The following is an 18,141-nucleotide window of genomic DNA, read 5'->3' on the forward strand; positions in this document are numbered from 1 at the left end:
GATGAAAGTGACATTTGAAAAATTTTACTATAAACTCTAGGTTACTTATAAAAGTATGGTCAGTGTTTTTTTTGTTGTTGTTGTTTTTTGTTTTGGTTCCTTCTATTGTAAAACAGTTTTAAAATCAGATATTATTAATTCCTTAATGAAGTGGGAGAAACAGAGGTGTAACTGTTTCTTATTTGGAGACTCTAGATCCTTCTGCTTGATTGTCATGTCTGTTTTGCACCTCTTTCATGGTGTTGATTGCATGCAATATGCTTCTTTTATTGTTTTGGAGGTTCAGTTGGATTTATTTTTTGTCTTGATGAACAATTTCATAGATCCATAAATGTCAGAGCTCAAGTAACTGTCATAGTTAATCTAGTCCAGCTCTTTTACTTTGTAGTTCAGGACATTGATTCCCAGAGAACTTAGGTCAAATAACAAGGTAATGACAGTTATACTAGAACCCAAGTCTTCTGACTTCTAGTAGTGTTATTTCTTTTAGACCATGGCATCTTTTTTTTTTTAACTATATAAAAAAGTTTATTTGGACTTGTTTTGACATGATTTGATGTAGTTAAGTTGTATCTATCTAGACTACTTCTCAGGAGTCTCTTGTCAGCAACAACCATCTCCTTAGAATCCTTGTATTCCTTGTATTATCAACTCATTGGGAAAACTTTTATCTAGAATGTCTGCTACATCTTTTCCACCTTATTGTATTGTGTTCATGTTTAATTGTGTAACTCTGTTACCATTTCGTCTTTGAATTCTTCCACATCTGCTCCACTCCAAACCTATCCTTTATTAATTTTGGGGATATTTGTAGCTTGCACTAAATATTTGCCATCTCATTATGTATTTGTATTTTATTACTAATTGCTTCCTATTTCCTAAATTCTGTTAGTTCCTTAAGTGTGCATTTAAATTATTAAGAAAAATCTTAGGATTGTTGGTGGTAAAGGGCTGATGGAATGTTGATACCCTTGGCATATTTCTTGGCATTGATGCCGTATGGTTAGGCCTAGATAATTGTTCATATATATGTGTGTGTGTGTGTGTGTGTATGTGAATAATGGGCCTAGCATGAGCACTATGCTGGGTGCTGGGGAGAGAGCATTTAACAAACTCAGTGCCCATTTATCTTTGGCGTACAGACTACAGGGAGTACACACAAGAAAATAAATCATTATGATAGATTGAAAAGGAAACAGATTTGTTAGTAACAGGTAGGTTGTAGAAGTAAACAGTGTTAAATATATAAGCACAAGGGAAGAGTACCTAATCCAGAAAGCTGTTTTGGAAGAAGTTTTTTCTAAGTTGAGACCTGAAGATGAGTTGAAGACAGCGAAAGGTGGACTTTGTGGATGAAAGTGAAGTGTCCTTGGCAAAAGAAACCGTATATTTAAGGATGCATGGGTGGCTCAGTCGGTTAAGTGTCTGACTTTGACCCAGGTCATGATCTCTTGGTTCGTGGGTTTCAGCCCCATGTTGGGATCTGTGCTGACAGTTCAGAGCCTGGAGCCTGCTATGGATTCTGTGTTTCCCTCTCTCTCTGCCCCTCATCCCCTACCCCCCGCCCCCAAATAAATAGACATTAATTTTTTTAAAAGAAGCAGTGTGTTTAAGTCTCAAAAGGAATAGGGCTTGTCATTTTCAAGCAATTAGAAATCAGTATAATTAGATCATTGAGAGCAAGATTGAGAATCACCTAGGAGATCTTAAAGTACAGTTTCTGATTCAGCCTGCTCGGGCTGTCATAACAAAATATCCCCAACTAGATGGCTTAAACAACAGAAGCAATATTATTTTCTTACAGTTCCAGAGGCTAGAAGTCTAAAATCAAGGTGCTGTCAGAGTTGGATTCTGGTGAGGCCTCTTTTCCAGACTTGCTGGTCTTGCCTTTTCGCCCCGACCCCGCATCCTCACACAGCCTCCTGTATATGTGTGCGCACGTGCACACATGCACAATTAAGTGTGTGTGGGGATTAGGGCTCCATTTTTATGTTAGTTGACTGTAATTACCTCCCTAAAGGTCCTGCCTCCCAGTACAGTCAAGGACACAATTCAGTGCAGAACAGGTAGGTCTGAGGTGGAGCCTGCATTTCTAAGAAGGTTTGAAGTGATACTGTTGCTGCTGGTCTGAGGAACATAGAGGATTTGACTAGCAGGAAGTAATCCTTTTATCGGTGATACCTGGTCATCTATCCATAGGTACTTTAATGATTAAATTTTAAAGATGGGAGTGAGTCTGAGTTCTCAATTCTTAGAGTTTGAAAGAAGTTGAGAACCTCAAACTGCATGGTTATAAGTTAGCATTATTTGTCTAAATAAATGAAGTTCATTTGAAAAGTTAAAGTAAAATTACTGTTATCTTTACCTATGTGAATTTTATGTTTATCTGTTGGAAAGTAGAGCTGTTAAAGAAGATAAGATACATGGTGGATTTATTCATTTTGTGTCTTTTTAACACAGACACTTTTAAATTAGCGCATTTTGAGTGTTCCTAGACTTCGATCAGGAAGTCGTCTGAAAATTACTGTCTTGGAGGATAGCTTAGCTATGATGAAATTTGTTTTGCCGACAGTGTCTTTTATTGTATGTGTTTTTAGTCTCACAATTGGCATTGGCTGTTTTACTTTTGTCTAGTTGGGGATCACACGTATAAATAGATTTCATGGCTATTTGTAGTTGGTTTGAATTTATTTTGGCATGAGTAGATTGTAGTGTGGGGGCAAGGTGAAAAGCCAGCCAGAACTGATTGTGGTTAGCTGCTTAGAATGCTTACATGTTTTGATTTTTATTCATACATATACAAACTCATACATACATATGGCAGTAAATACACTGTGTAAATAAAAGTGCTGTTATTTGTTTTAATGATCTTTCTCAACCTAATTTTGTTACTAATTTACTTCCTTTAGAGACCAAGAAGCGTCAGTGTAAAGTTCTCTTTGAGTACCTTCCACAAAATGAGGATGAACTGGAGCTGAAAGTGGGAGATATTATTGATATTAATGAAGAGGTAAGGAAAACCTATGTTAGAGACGAACCAGCAATTGTAATTGATGCTCTAGGTAATAGAAAACTGACTCGTAAGAATATTAAGTTTTCATTAGAACTTTTTTACGAGTTTCATTGCTTTTTATACACATTTTAACATACAGGTTTTAAAATGGTTCTTTAATGACTTATGTAAGGTTGTCTTATCCTTTGGAATAAAGCTTTATTCATTCATTTTTTTTTTTTCAATATATGAAATTTATTGTCAAATTGGTTTCCATACAACACCCAGTGCTCATCCCAAAAGGTGCCTTCCTCAGTACCCATCACCCACCCTCCCCTCCCTCCCACCCCCCATCAACCAAGCTTTATTCATTCTTACTACACCTGGTCTTGTGTGCTTACTGTATTTGTATGTATTGACTTCAGGAATAAAAAAATTTTAAGCTAAAGATTAATGTAATGTAAGTAGCTGAGAATAAAAATAAACATTTTCTTTGATTCTGAATTCACTTTAGGCACAAAGCAATAAAATAGAATCAATTTTACCTTCTGCATAGCAGAGGGATACAAAAGTAGAATCTCTTTAAAAGGTTTGCCTTATTTGAATTATATTCAGATGTTAACCAAGGGATATTAAAGGAATATTAAAGGAATATTAAAAGTTTTATTTGGCAGCTGAAGATCCCATTTTCAAAGTGTATCTTTTGATATCATGTATAGTCATGTATATCATGTATAAGGATTGATTTTTATATCATAACATCATGTAATTTATCCCTTAATGTTTATATTAAATTCCAGTGTATTTATACAAAAGACAATTCTGTTTTATTTCTATCAGGTGGCAATAATAATTTTTATTGAACCTATGTGTCTGAAGCATTATGCTAAGTGTTTCACATTTATTATTTTCTTTAAATTTCTTAACAGCCTGAGAAGACAGGAATTTTTATTTCTACTTTATTATATATGAAGAGTTTGAGTCATAGAAGATAAGTGATTAACTGTTCTAGTTACTGTTGATGCATATCATGCTATCCTGAAGTTTGTAGCAAAGAACAACTGTTTTATTAGGTCATGGATATTATGTGAGTCAAGAATTCAGATAGGGCACAGCTGGGATGGCTTGTCTGTTCCATGATGTGTGGGGGCTTCAAGTCGAAAGACTCAAAGTTTAGGTGCTGGTAGAATGTTAGGAAGGCTCCTTTACTAATGTGATTGGTACCTAGAAGACTTGAAGACTGCCTCTGGAGAGCCATTATGTAGCTTCTCCACTTGGCTTGGCTTTCTCACTGTATTGGAGCCTTAGGATACTTGGACTTATTGCATGGCATTTCAGGGCTCTGAGTGTAAGTATTTCAGTGAACATGTTGAATTTTAAGCTAAAGATTGATGTAATCAAAGTAGCTAAGAATAAAAATAAACATTTTAGAATGCCTACATGTTTTGATTTTTATTCATACATACAAATTCTATGGCAGTAAATACAGTGTGTAAATTAAAAGTGCTGTTACTTGTTTTAATGATCTTTCTTAACCTAATTTTGTTACTATGTTACTTCCTTTAGAGACCTTTTATAATCAGACCTTGGAAGTGGTAGTGTCACTTTCACCCTATTCTTTTGGCTACAAACATGTAAGAAGTCAGCAAGATTGAAGGCGGTGGGGACAAAGACCACCACTTCTTGGTGGAGGGGTGTCCCGATTACCTTGTTGATGAGCATGCAGGCTAGGAGATCTTGTTTCAGCTATTTTTGCCCATGCCCGTACACACGGCATGCAGCAGAGCAGAATCTTACTATTCTTCATTGCTGTGCTATCTTGCCTTTTGAGAATTCCTTAATTTATGGGAATTACAAGGTTATTTACCCTAACTACTCCCTTGCTGCCAATTTGTGATTGCAGGTGTAGGTAATACATTTTCTGATGCTTCTCTCTTAGTTGCCATTTGATCTACATATCTCCATCACCATGGTTTGAAGAACTCTCAAAACTTTGGAGTCTCTTTAAATCTGCTAAAAAAAATTCTGAACTCTTCACTCGTAACCGCCTTCCATTTCTTCCTCAGACAGCTTGTATTCTAGCCATCTTGTATCTCAGCTGTATATAGTCTAGAAATAAGTCCTTTATTTTTATGTCACTGTATTTTTCATTTGCTTTGTACCTAGAAAACTCTTACTCAGCCTTTAATGTCTAGCTCTTTTGTCATTTCATTTTAGGGGAGCCTTTTAAAAAATATTTTAAGCCTTTCTCTTGTGCTTTTTCAGCATTTTGTTCATAGCTTTGTTACAGCACGCATTGTATTGTAACTACCTGCTTAGTGTTTGTTTTCTTTAGGTTATTTCACTCAAGGGCAGAGATTTCTCATATGCAAATAGCAGTCTTTCCCTAGTAGTTAACACCAAGGTGTTATACCTAGTGAGTGCCTGCCTGATGAATACCTTATTAAAGTTTGCTTTGTAATTCTGAGGTGAGAACACTTAAAACATATTTTAAACAGAATAAAGAGCCTTTTCTACCTATTATATTTCATGTACTGCTGTTAAGTGAATTTTCAGAATGAATAGTTTATACTCTTAAATTTTTTTTTAGAAGTTCTACATCTTAAAGCAGTTATTAAATATTATTAAATAACTTCATGAAACTGAGTAACCTTGTGATTAGTGAATGTAAATATTTTTCTAAAGAGTTTGGTTCCGGAAGATATTTCTGGTTGAGGTGGGGGGAATGTTTTGAAGAGCCTAGTATCTGGATTTTAAAAATAAGTGATTCTTTTTCTTACTTGGGTTAAGAGTCACTTAAAAGGGAAATTATATTCATCAAGCTTTTTCCAAATAAAAAATCTTCATGTACTTAAATAATATATGAAATAGATTATAAATATTGAAATGATTATAAATTGAGACTTAGTTGGGTTTAAAAGAAGTGACATTCCAGGAGAGAGCTATCTACTTCCTGCTATTAATACCTTATTCTTGGTTATCTGATATTTTCATAACAATTATTTATGTCATACATTGCACTTGATTACAAATTCTCGTTGTAAATGTTGTAAAATACTACAGATATGACTAATCCTATATATGATCAATCTAATCCATTTAGATTTAATTTACTTAAAATATATTTTCCCCATTGTATTTCCTTAACAGATTTAAAGGGATTATTTTGCATCATTAACTTTGTGCTCACTTATGTAGCTTAATTTTCCCACAGTGGGAAATTTTTATCATTTTTGAGTTGTGAACTCTTTCAGGTAGAAGAAGGATGGTGGAGTGGAACCCTGAACAACAAGTTGGGACTGTTTCCCTCAAATTTTGTGAAAGAATTAGAGGTAACAGATGATGGTGAAGCTCATGAAGCCCAGGAGGATTCAGGTAGATTGTTTAAAAATTTTGAATAGATTTAAATAAAATTATATATGATCTAGTGTTTATTCTGTATTATTTGAAACTCTGTTCTTGTGTTGAACTCTGAGCTTCAGTTTTTCTACTTTTATGAAGCAGCTTATGACAGGGACTTAAAATGAACTAAATTTCCTAGGCAAATACTTTAATATTTTTCCTTCTCTGATGTTTGTTTCAACCCAAACTAAATGTTTACTACCCTGATTATGAATTGATAGTCCTTATGTTTTCTGATTTCTTCCCACTTAAGATGTACTGATACAGTGTTTTGATTTGAGTTTGCAAATGGCCTGTCTACTTCAGAGATTTTAAGAATTGAAAAAAAACTTGCTTTTGTGTTTTTCCATATTGAGATAATTACATTTTTTTGTGCAGCCAGAATGTCATTTAATTATTTTGTGATTGCCATCATTTATAGACGCACCTGCAAATTTATCTTAAATTTGCTCACCATGTAAAACTATGATCAAGAGCATTTTATCCCAAGCTAAATTTAAATTATTTTTATTATTTTTATTTTTAAGAATTGCTGTGGAATTAGTTTTTTTTTTTTCAAGAGAAATTAAATTCATAAGTGGTAATGCAGGGATAAGTAGCTCTTTTTCTGTATGGAAGAGTATATGTAGTGAGGTTTAATATACTTATCAAAATTAAGACATTAAATATTGACAGTGTTCAATTTGACAATATAATTTAATCCATAGTTCATATACAGATTTAATTGTTCTAGTAATGCTTTATATAACTGCTTTTTTCTCCTATTCCTGGAAAAGCATGGAGGGAATTTGTTTCTCAAGTTTCTTTCTTGAGAATTGTTTCCCAGCTTTTCTCTACTTTTTTCTTGACAATTTTGAAGAGTTTAAGCTGGATATTTTATATAGTAGATCCCAGTTTGGGCTTTTCTCCGGATTCCTCATCATTAGTTTTAGGGTGTATTTTATTGACAGAATTACAAAATGATGCTGTCTCATTGCATTATATCAGAAGGCACATGATGTCTGTGTGCTTTATTTTTGGTGATGTGAAATTTGATTCCTTGGTTCAAATTGTGTTGCCAGTAAATGTACTTTTTTTTCCTTTATAATTGGTTAAGTGTCTTGTGGGGAGATACTTGGAGACTTTGTAAATATCCTGTTTCCTCATCAAACTTCTCCCAACAGTTTAAGCATCCATGGATAAATTTTGCCTGAATTAGTTATTACTTTGATAGTTGCAAAATGATGATTTTCTAACTCCACCATCCCATCTTTGTTTATTACTTGACATTCTTCTCTAAAGAACTTTTATTTCTGCTCAGTTTTCATAGGAGTGCCTGGGTGCCTCCATCAGTTAGACATCTGACTTCAGCTCAGGTCATGATCTCACGGTCCGTGAGTTCAAGCCCCACATTGGGCTCTGTGCTGACAGCTCAGAGCCTGGAGCCTGCTTTGGATTCTGTGTCTCCCTCTCTCTCTTTGCAACTTCCCCGCTTGTACTCTTGTCTCTGTCTCTTTCTCAAAAATAAACATTAAAAATTTTTTTAAAAAATCAGTAGTAGTTTTAACTCTAATCTTACTTTTAGAATAAAATATATGACCTTAGGAAGCAGTAGAGGCCAGTTTAATCAGTGAATGTTTCTTAAGTTTCTTGTGTGCTAAGTGCTAGTTTGGTTTTGTGAGGGCACAGAATCCCCTCTGCAGTCCAGAAGCTTAAGGTCCAGGCCTCTGGGCGATGAGACAAGATATGAACTCAAATTTTAGTACATTTTAGTCTGGAGTAAAATGATCTGAGTATAAGAGGTACTAGTGAAATATAGTTCTAAACGGAATATAGTGTTTGTCACTTACTTTGTAGGTTTTCATCTTCTCAGAAATGTTCCAGGAAATATTAGAAATAAAATATGCAGCTTGGGGGCGTCTGGGTAGCTCATTTGATTAAAGGTTTGACTCTTGATTTCAGCTCAGGTCATGACATTGAGCCCAGTGTTGTGCCCTGAGCCAGGCTTTGCCCTGGGGGTGGAGCCTGCTTAAAATTTTCTTCCTCCTCCTCTCTGCCCCTCTCCTGCTTGTGTGCTGTCTTAAAACAACAACAACAACAAAAGCAAATATAATATGTAGCTCTGACTGCAACTTTTTTAGAAGATGTTATGTTCTAAACTTCTGTGTTTTTCCTTCTAATCATTCTTGCCCTTGTTTTCCTCTATATGGACTTTTTTTTTTTTTTTTTTGAAAAATGGTTGTTGTAAAAAACATATGGAACTTATCATTTTGACCATTTTTTAGCATAAAGTTCATTTGTTGAATAATATTCTGTTGTATGTATGTACTGCATTTTGTGTAGCTGTTCATCCATTCATGGATGTGTGAATTGTTTCCACCTCTTGGCAGTTGTGAATAATGCTGCTAAAACATGGGCATACATATATTTGAGACCAGTTTTCAATTCAGGTACATACCCAGAAGTGGGATTGCTGGATTATATATAGTTCTTATTTTAATCTCTTAAAGAAGTGCTAAATATAATTTTCTATAGTGTTTGGCCTATTTTACACTTCCACCAACAGTGTAAAGGGTTCTAATTTGTCCATATCCTTAGCAACACTTTCTGTTTTTTGATATTAGTTATCCTAACGGGTATGAGATGTTATCTCATTGTGAGTTTGATTTGCTTTTCTCTGATGATTACTGATGTTGAGTATCTTTATATGCTTGTCGACCATTGTGTATCATCTTTGGAGAAGTATCTGTTCAAGTTCCTTGTCTGTTTTTTAATCAGGTTATTATTATTATTTTTTATAGTTGTAGGAATTCTTTATTATGGACATTAATTCTTTATCATGATCTTTATATATGATGTACAGTTATTTTCTCGCATTCCGTTGACTATTTTCTTTGTTGTAGAAAAGTTTTTAAGTTTAATGTAGGTAGTCTATTTTTTCTTTTGTTGCTTGTGCTTTTGGTATCATATTTAAGAAGTCATTGCCAAATCCAGTGTTATGAAACTTTCCCCCTGTATTTTCTTCTAGGAATTTTATAGGTTTTGGTTTTACGTTTAGGTCATTAATTCATTTTGAGTAAATTTTTGTGTATGGTTTTCAGACAAAGGTCCAACTTCATTCTCTTGTATGTGGATATCTAATTTTCCTAGCAGTATTTGTTAAAGATGTTACTGGACAGAGGATCCGTTCAAACTCTGGTTTGGTTGATCACTGCTCGAAAATTAATACTCAGGAGACAAGTGATGGTGGGAAAGAAAAGGTTGCTTCTTCAGGAAGTTGGCAACCTGGGAAGATGGTGGTGGATTAATGTCTCAAAGACCATCTTCCCCATCCAGGCAAAGCTGGACAGTTTTAAAGGGGAAGGCATGGAAAAAAGTGAGGGGCAGGGGTGCAACCTGCAGGAGAAGCAGGTGCCCAGGCAGTATAGTCATATGTGGACATGACCCTGAACAGACTTGCTGGCAGCAGCAGCAGTTGTTTTTGAATGTAGTTAGGCCTTATATTCTGGTCCCTTCACTCCTCAAGGTCAGTGGTCTGCAAATCTCAAAGTAAGTTAGTTCTACTGCAAATCAAGGGACTTAGGTTAGCAAGCAAGGAGTGCAAAACTTGAAGCAATTAACCTTTAACACTGGTTGGGGCACTGTTACAGAGAGGCAGTTCTTTTCCCATTAAGTGATCATAACACCCTTGTTGAAGTGCATTTGACTAGTCTGTGCACACTTTTATCATGGCACCCACGACCGTTGTACATGTTTATGACTTTCGTCTCCAGCAGGCTGTCAGCTATTTATTTTTTCTTCTTTTCTTTTTTTATTATTTTTATTATTTTTTTTTTTTAAACTTTTTTTTTAACGTTTATTCTTGAGACAGAGAGAGACAGAGCATGAACGGGGGAGGGGCAGAGAGAGAGGGAGACACAGAATCGGAAGCAGGATCCAGGCTCTGAGCTATCAGCTCAGAGCCCGACACAGGGCTCGAACTCACGGACCGCGAGATCGTGACCTGAGCTGAAGTCGGACGCTTAACCGACTGAGCCACCCAGGCGCCCCAAGCTGTCAGCTATTTATAGGCAGCTATTTATGGGCAGAGACTATAGAAGGGTCCAAAAAATGAATAGCTTATGAGCTGTTTAATTTTTACACCAGAGTATTATATTTTATCTCATGTCACTTATGTGCCTTTTTGTACTGCCAGCCCTTTGAGGAAAAATAGTATAAATAAAACTCCATAATTTACATATGGAGCAGGTAGCCCTCATTCCAGTTGATGATGTCATCTGTTTTCCGGAACAGAAGGTAACGGGACTGTTTTTTTTCTAGGGAAAGTAGATGAATCTCTGCTACAGTTGGTTAGCCTACTTGCATAGAGTGCTGTGCTTTTAAAATCAGGGGTTGATCAGTCAGCATTTGAGGGTGATTATTGCCTCTAGGCAAGAGTATTGCTTTCTTCATGTTTCTTGGTTCACTTTTGAGAAGCACATGAAAGCTGTACACTCTCTGGAAAGTATACATATAATGATATGGTACATAGTTCACATATACACACATACATATATATATACACACACATATATATATATATATATATATATATATGACTAGATGATGTATTCTCTTGGTTCAAAAATTAGTATATAAGGGCATCTGGGTGACTCAGCCAGTTGAGTGTCTGTCTTCAGCTCAGGTCATGATCTCATGGTTCGTGAGTTCAAGCCCCACATTGGGCTCTTCTGCTCTCAGTGCAGGTCCTGCTTTGGATCCTCTGTCCCCCTCTTCTCTCTGCTCCTCCCTGTGCACTCTCTCTCTCTCAAAAATAGAAAAAAAAATATCAAAAATTAGTACATAAAAATGTACATTATAATATAAAAACCTTTTTCTTTTAAAAATTTTTATTTTTGAGAGAGAGTATGCATGCATAAGTGGGTTGGGACAGAGAGGGGGCTGGGGACAGAGGATCTGAAGCAGGCTTTGTGCTGACAGCAGAGAGCCCAGTGTGGGGCTTGAACACATGAACCGCGAGATAATGACCTGAGCTGAAGTTGGATGCTTCACTGAATGAGCCACCCACACTCCCCTATATGTTCTTTAAAAAAAAAAAAAAAAAAAAAAAAAAAAGTGCATTATAATACTTGTCTCCATGCACCCGGTTTTTCTCATCTGCTCTGTATAGCAAGCATTTGTACTTTTTGGTATCCTCCCAGTGTGTGTTTATGCAGGTACACAGGAAAACATGTATTTGTCTATTCCCCTCTTTCTTAAATAAACTGTAGCATAATATGTTTTTCAGAATATGCTGCAGTGAAAACCTAAAAATCACGGAGGCTTAAAGATATAGTTATGTAGGGACTTAAACTGATGGAGTCTGCTTTTTGACATATGGCTTAATGCTTGCAAAGGCAGGGAAAAAGGAGCATGGCTTTTAAAGCTTCTGCTCCAAATTTACACATATTGCTTCCACTAATACTGTATTGGACAGCCATGGTCATGTCTAAGTCAAACAGAGCAGGGATATATAAATTTTTCTACAAGCTGAGACGCCAAATGTAAATAATACAATCCGCCACATATACTATCATTGATTATCTTTTTAGAATCCCTTATTTAATACTCATTGCCTTTTGGGGTGCCTGAGTGGCTCAGTCGGTTAAGCGTCCAACTCTTGATTTCGGCTCAGGTCATGATCTCACCGTTTGTGGGTTCAAGCTTCGCATTGGGCTCTGCATTGACAGTGTGAAGCCTGCTTGGGATTCTCTCTCTCTCTCTCTCTCTCTCTCTCTCTCTCTCTCTCTCTGTCTGTCTCTCTCTCTCTCTCTGTGTCTCTCTCTCTCTCTGTCTCTGTCAAAAAGTAAATAAACTAAAAACAAAGACTCATCGGGCTTTTAAAGGTGTTGAAGTGTACTTTTTAGCTTTGTACACGTAATAAAAATTAATGAAAAGAACACTAACTTCATGGGTATTTAGTACGAAATGGTGATGGCCAGTAGCCTTGTGAAAGGTGCAAATTTCCATTTTTAGGTTGCCTCCCATTTCTAAGTGTTCTTTGGGTGTATTTTTTCTCCTTTGCAACGAACTTTTTAAGATTCTAAATTTCTAAGGCTGTACGCTAAACTGTATGAATTAAAGCAACAAATAATTGAATCCTTTAAAAACTTGCCTTTTGGTCAATGTCTGTCTAGTGTCCTTTATTTAATCAGTACCTCATTTAAGCATGTCCTCATTTTTCAGATTATGTGTATAGAGAAAACTTGGCATAGTACCCGGCAAGTTTTAGGGCATAATGGATGTTAGTACTTTTCTTACCACACTGTTTTATTTTTACTTCTTTACCTCATTCTTTCCTTTAATTTGCCTATTTCAAAAAATGTGGAGTCCGTGGGACACCTGGGTGGGCTCAGGCGGTTGAGCGTCTGACTTCGGCTCAGGTCATGATCTCACAGCTTGTGAGTTCGAGCCCCACATCAGGCTGTGTGCTGACAGTTCAGAGCCTGGAGCCTGCTTTGGATTCTGTGTCTCCCTGTCTCTCTGCCCCTCCCCCGCTCATGTGTGCTCTCTCTGTCTCTCTCAAAAATAAATAAACATTCAAAAAAATTTTTTTTAATGTGGAGTCAATTGTATTTGAATAGTGCCCTGATAAAGTTGTGTTAAGCAGAGCAGTTTTTATTGCTAGGAGTTGGAGTGCGGTGGGGTTGGGACGCTGAAATCTGTTTCAATGCAGATGTTGATTACATTGAAAGATAGAAAATCATTGAGATAGGAAGATACAGAAGAGTCATAGAAAACAGATATTTTATGTTACACTTATTTGAGAATACTTGGTATTCTAAAGTCAGGACTTATGTTTTAAGGATATGTAAAAAGCATTAGAGAACAAACAAATACTGAAAGCATCTGGCTTAAATTTAGTGGTACAGTTATTACTTAACACTATCCCCTGAATTACTTCTTACGTGTGTTATTGTTTCTTATGTTTCATAGGTAACTGGATTTTCTGATACTTATTTTTAACATTAAAATTTGTTACAAATTAAAGCTTATGGTGAAATGATGTGTATGATGCCATGGAAACTCAGCCCTTAAAATATGTACAAAAGTTTAAGTCCATATAGGGCCACCAGCAAAAGATGGACAATTTAAATTTTTATTATATTTTATATTTTGTATTTATAATTTTTTATAAGTACTTTGGGTACTTTCTTGCACTATTCAGCCTTGTTTGAATTTTAGTAACTTTGCAGAATTTTATCTGCTAAAAATGTACTTCCTTGCTTGCTTAACCCCTTTAAAATAACATCACGTTCTAAATGTGGAGCTTTGTGATTATGGGGTGGGAAGTCAGTGGTTGAAGTACACTATAATTCCATTTTTTAAAAAACTCTAACTTTTAGGGCAGAAAGTTTTTGCATATTGATTTGAATGCCAAGGAGTGTGTGCTTTATAAGGACTTGAGAAACCTCTAGTGATAAAAGAATTTTAAGTTCTGATTTAAGAGTTCCATCTTAATGCATTATGATTAGAAGAATTGATCCACTATTCCTATGTCCTAACGAAATGTAATGTACTCTGTAATTGGTATTTTTACAGTCTTTTTATTGTTTTACTTATTTGGTATGTATGTTGTGTTTATAGTAGCTGTTATAAGAATTATAGTTGACTCTACATTACAAAATGTTATTTTTTGCTTATAATATTGAAAAGCCATATCCAGCACATTTGATTAGTTTATGTGGTTTCTCCTTATACCCCTTTACATTTAGTAAAGCTGTTCTCTTTAATAAACTAAAATATACGGGATGGTCTTCTTGGTTTGGCCAGTTGAACTCCAGCTATTAATGTTAAGAAGGTAATCCTGACTCAAGACAGTATAGGCAGGTCATGGGCAGTTTATTTTTATGTCCTCAGTTTTCATTGAAGAACTGTAGAATAAAAGATATAAGAAAGTCACTATTACATTTTTTTATAGGAATGTGGTAAGTTTATAATCTATTCTGTTACTTGGTGATTTCTTTATAAAGTCTCAAGATAAGTGTCTTCTGATAATCAATTTCAGGAAAAGCTTTGCTTCTCTGTGGAAGTGTTATGTTTCCATTTTTATAAAATGAAATGACTCCTTTTTCATTTTGTCAAATATACTTAACCATTTTTGTTAGATGTCCTTTGTAATCTTTTACATTCCACTTAATTTGCTAAGTAGGACTTGATTTCAATATCCCCCCTTATTCTATAAAGCCAGTGACTATAGCTTCTGGTATTTTCTACTGTGTGTGAGTCTCCTCCCTGCCTTAAGCCTATAAAAATCTCCTTTTAGATGTCTAATAGGTATCTCAAACTTAAGGTGGTCAAAGTCATCATCTCTTCTTTTCCTTGCACCTAAATTTGATCTATACTGTCTTCCTCATCTGAATTAATGGCAACTCCATTTTTCTTTTATTTAAACCAGAGTTGGATTCATTTTTAACTCTTAAACTCACATTCATTAACTGATTTTGTCACCTGCTAAATACTGCTCCTACTCTGGTATAAGTTATTTTTTGCTGTACAAGTGCAATAGGCTGTTATTTGCTGTTACCTGCCTCCTGAATGTTAATGTGCTCACCTTCTAGTAGGTACGTATTTTACTTAAAGTAAAGCCAGAGTCTTTTTAAATTGGCTACAAAGCCCTGTGACTGGGCATCTACATATGCCTCCCCCTACCTCTCTTTGTCTCCTATTTAACTTGCCCTTTTGTTCATGTTGGTCTCCTTACAGTTTTAAAGATGTAAGGAACATTCCTGTTGTACAGCCTTTGCAGAAGCTTTGGAGTTAGATGAGATCACCTAGAGAGACTGTCTAGAGTGAAGAAGAGCCTTGGATCGAATCCTATATAGCAACATTCATGGTATTAGCTGAGATAGAATTACTAAAAAGAAGACCAAGAAGGCACAGAGAGAGAGAGAGAGAGAGAGCCAGGAGGAAACCCATGAGTGTGCAGTAGTCAAGGGGAGAGTTTTTCAGGGAGGACATAGGCAGTATTGTCTGATGCTGCTTGTGAGGTTAAGTAAAATAAGATAAATACAATGTAATCTTGGATTTAGGGACAAAGAGATCATTCATGACCTGCCTAAGGGCAGTAAAGAAAGATGATTGGGTGGGGAAGCAGTGGAGAGAGTAAGTATAAAGCAGTGCAGCAGTTGAGAACAACATATATTCAGTGGCAAAGAACAAGTGGAGAGGGAGGAGTTGAAGATGCAAATTCAGAAGAATGGGATTGATCACCAGAACAGGATTTGCCCAGAAGGTAGAGGAAGTGAGGTTCTCACCGTAGGTATCATGATTAGTCTCAATTGATTGGAGAGACACCAGAGTTAGTGCCGGGAAACTGAAGGAGAGATGTCTGAGTTTTTTTGTTTTTTCTTTTTTTTCTATAAAAGAGGAGAGATGCTAAAAATGAGAGGTCAGAATTTTGAGGAAACTAAAAGGGTCCTCCCAGTTCAATGTTTTGAGCCACACATTGCTCTGGGTTTGACTGGGCTACTAGATGCATGCATGACATGAAATGGTTAAGAAACCCTGATGGGTTGTTCTTTAGAAGTTCTGATTTCTTATGGGTAGGGAGGGTTCATTCTCTTAGAAGGAGTCAGCAGAGGTTTCATTTGATTATTTGGGCTCTGGAAAAGAAGATAGTGCTTGTTGCTAGTGCACCGGATGCTTGTGGAATGGTGGTATATGCTGGAAGTGCCAAAGGTGGTAGAGGGAAATTTGGTGGTCTGCAGCTTGGCCTGCAGGGTTTAAGGTGGTGCACACTTGCTTTGGTGTTTGTATTCCCACATTGGCATTCACCTTGAACAACTCCCAGTGAACAGCTTTGTAAGGAAAATTGTTGTGGGGCTTTGATACTTTTACTGGTAATACATTGTGAGTCTTTGTATAGCCAGATGCTGTTTCTGAAGATTCTCTTTAGGAACTAAGGAATACAGATTTTAACTATTTAAAACACACAAAACATTTTCTTAGGGAATGTAGGATTATTTTTAAAATCTTTGAATAATGCTGAAAGATATTCTTTGGAGTAAAAAGAGGGGGAATTTATGCTAGCAACTTTAGATTCTAAGTCCTACTTGGTTTACGTGTTTTACTTTAAGATACTCTACATTAGTTCCCCATTTAATGTGTAATAGTGAGCCGGAATTAGTGAGGAACATTAGTTCCCCATTTAATGTGTAATAGTGAGCTGGGGGACCCTGGTGACTCTGTCGGTTTAGCGTCTAACTCTTGATTTCTCTGTAGGTCATGATCCCAGGGTTGTGGGATTGAGCCCCATGTCAGGCTCCATGCTGGGTGTGGTGGCTGCCTAAGATTCTCCCTCTGTCCCTCTGTCCCTCTTCCCTGTTCACATGCTCTCTCTCTCTAAAAAAAAAAAGTGAACTTGGATTGCTTCTATCAAACGCTTTGTATTTTCATCAAGTTTCTACTTTGTTTTACGTTTTCTTTAACACTCAGTACAGCTCACATAAAGATTCCTTTTTTTTCCCCCAACAATTATATTTTAGGACTTTTGGTTATTTTAAGTCACTTTATTTGGAGGTATAAGCCATTAAGTGGCTTTTGCTATAGAGATTTAATACAAAAGGAAGAGAGAGTTTTAGGCTTAATAGAAAGACTTACTTGCTGTTACGTTTTCTGACAGTGGCACACATAAAATGTAGATACAATTTTTCTACAAGCTTAGCAATTCAAGGACAGTCTGACAGATGAAGTATATAGGCATTTGGTAAGATTTCTGTTTTCTCTGATTATAAAACCTCCTGTTCACACCCAACCCCCTTCTCCATATACCTTTCTTCCTTTCTCCTCTCCCCTTCTCCTCCCATTCTTCCTTGTTGTGTTTAAGATGTTTTCCCTTTTGTTTTTTGTTCTGTGTTGTCATGCTGTCTCTTAACTTGAATGGTGCTCAGTAATACATCTTTAAACTGATTAAAAATAAGAGCCACTGAGCCAGACACTGTCGAGCACTTCATAGGAATCAGTTTAATCCTCATAGCAGTCTTATGAAGAGTCTTGTTTTACAGGTGAAGACACTGGGCACATATAGTAGAGGAGGTGATATGAATTAGGCAGGTTTGACTCTGTGGGGCTTCTGGGTGACTCATTAGGTTAAACATCTGACTTCGGCTCAGGTCATGATCTCATGGTCGTGAATTCGAGCCCCGCGTTGCGCTCTGTGCTGACAGCTCTGAGCCTGGAGCCTGCTTCAGATTCTGTGTCTCCCTCTCTCTGACCCTCCCCTGTTCATGCTCTGTCTGTGTCTCTCAAAAATAAATAAACATTAAAAAAAAAAAGTTTGACTTTAAAGTTCATGTGCTTTATCACTATACTATACTGCCTTCCAACCATTGATTTAATAATATAGTAGTTTTGACAATTTTCAATGAGGTGAAAGCAATCAGCCTATCTGTTAGTACTAGATACTTTTAATATCTAGGCATTTATTTTAATGATATGCTTTAAGGACTCCAGTAAAGTTTACAGTCACTAAATCTAAAAGAAAATTTTCATTTTTGGTCATAATTCTAAAAACTGGAAATTGCACCTTAAAATCATTTGATGAAGTTGCATTTATCAGAGTATGGTTTATTAATACCATAGATTGTTTCACTTTAAAAGGCCTCTCAGTAGGTACCTCATACTATTCTGTCTGAATATTGTTTTGTCTGATAGGCTGATTATTCAAACTGTATATTACAATATTTAGACCACAGTTCTAGCATTGAGGGAGTAAGACAGTGTGGAAT

At 36.1% G+C, this 18,141-nt stretch overlaps 1 protein-coding gene across 1 annotated transcript in view; it reads left to right on the forward strand.

Annotated features, from left to right (window-relative positions):
* Positions 1 to 18,141, forward strand: part of CD2AP (CD2 associated protein) — a 140,353-nt gene that overhangs the window by 63,992 nt on the left and 58,220 nt on the right. The window contains exons 4-5 of the mRNA XM_058734192.1: positions 2,910 to 3,010; positions 6,247 to 6,367. Coding sequence (XP_058590175.1) covers positions 2,910 to 3,010; positions 6,247 to 6,367 — 222 coding nt within the window. The remainder of the gene's footprint in view (positions 1 to 2,909; positions 3,011 to 6,246; positions 6,368 to 18,141) is intronic.

The sequence above is a fragment of the Neofelis nebulosa genome, chromosome 6, assembly GCF_028018385.1.
Source record: "Neofelis nebulosa isolate mNeoNeb1 chromosome 6, mNeoNeb1.pri, whole genome shotgun sequence".
Taxonomy (NCBI): Eukaryota; Metazoa; Chordata; class Mammalia; order Carnivora; family Felidae; genus Neofelis; species Neofelis nebulosa.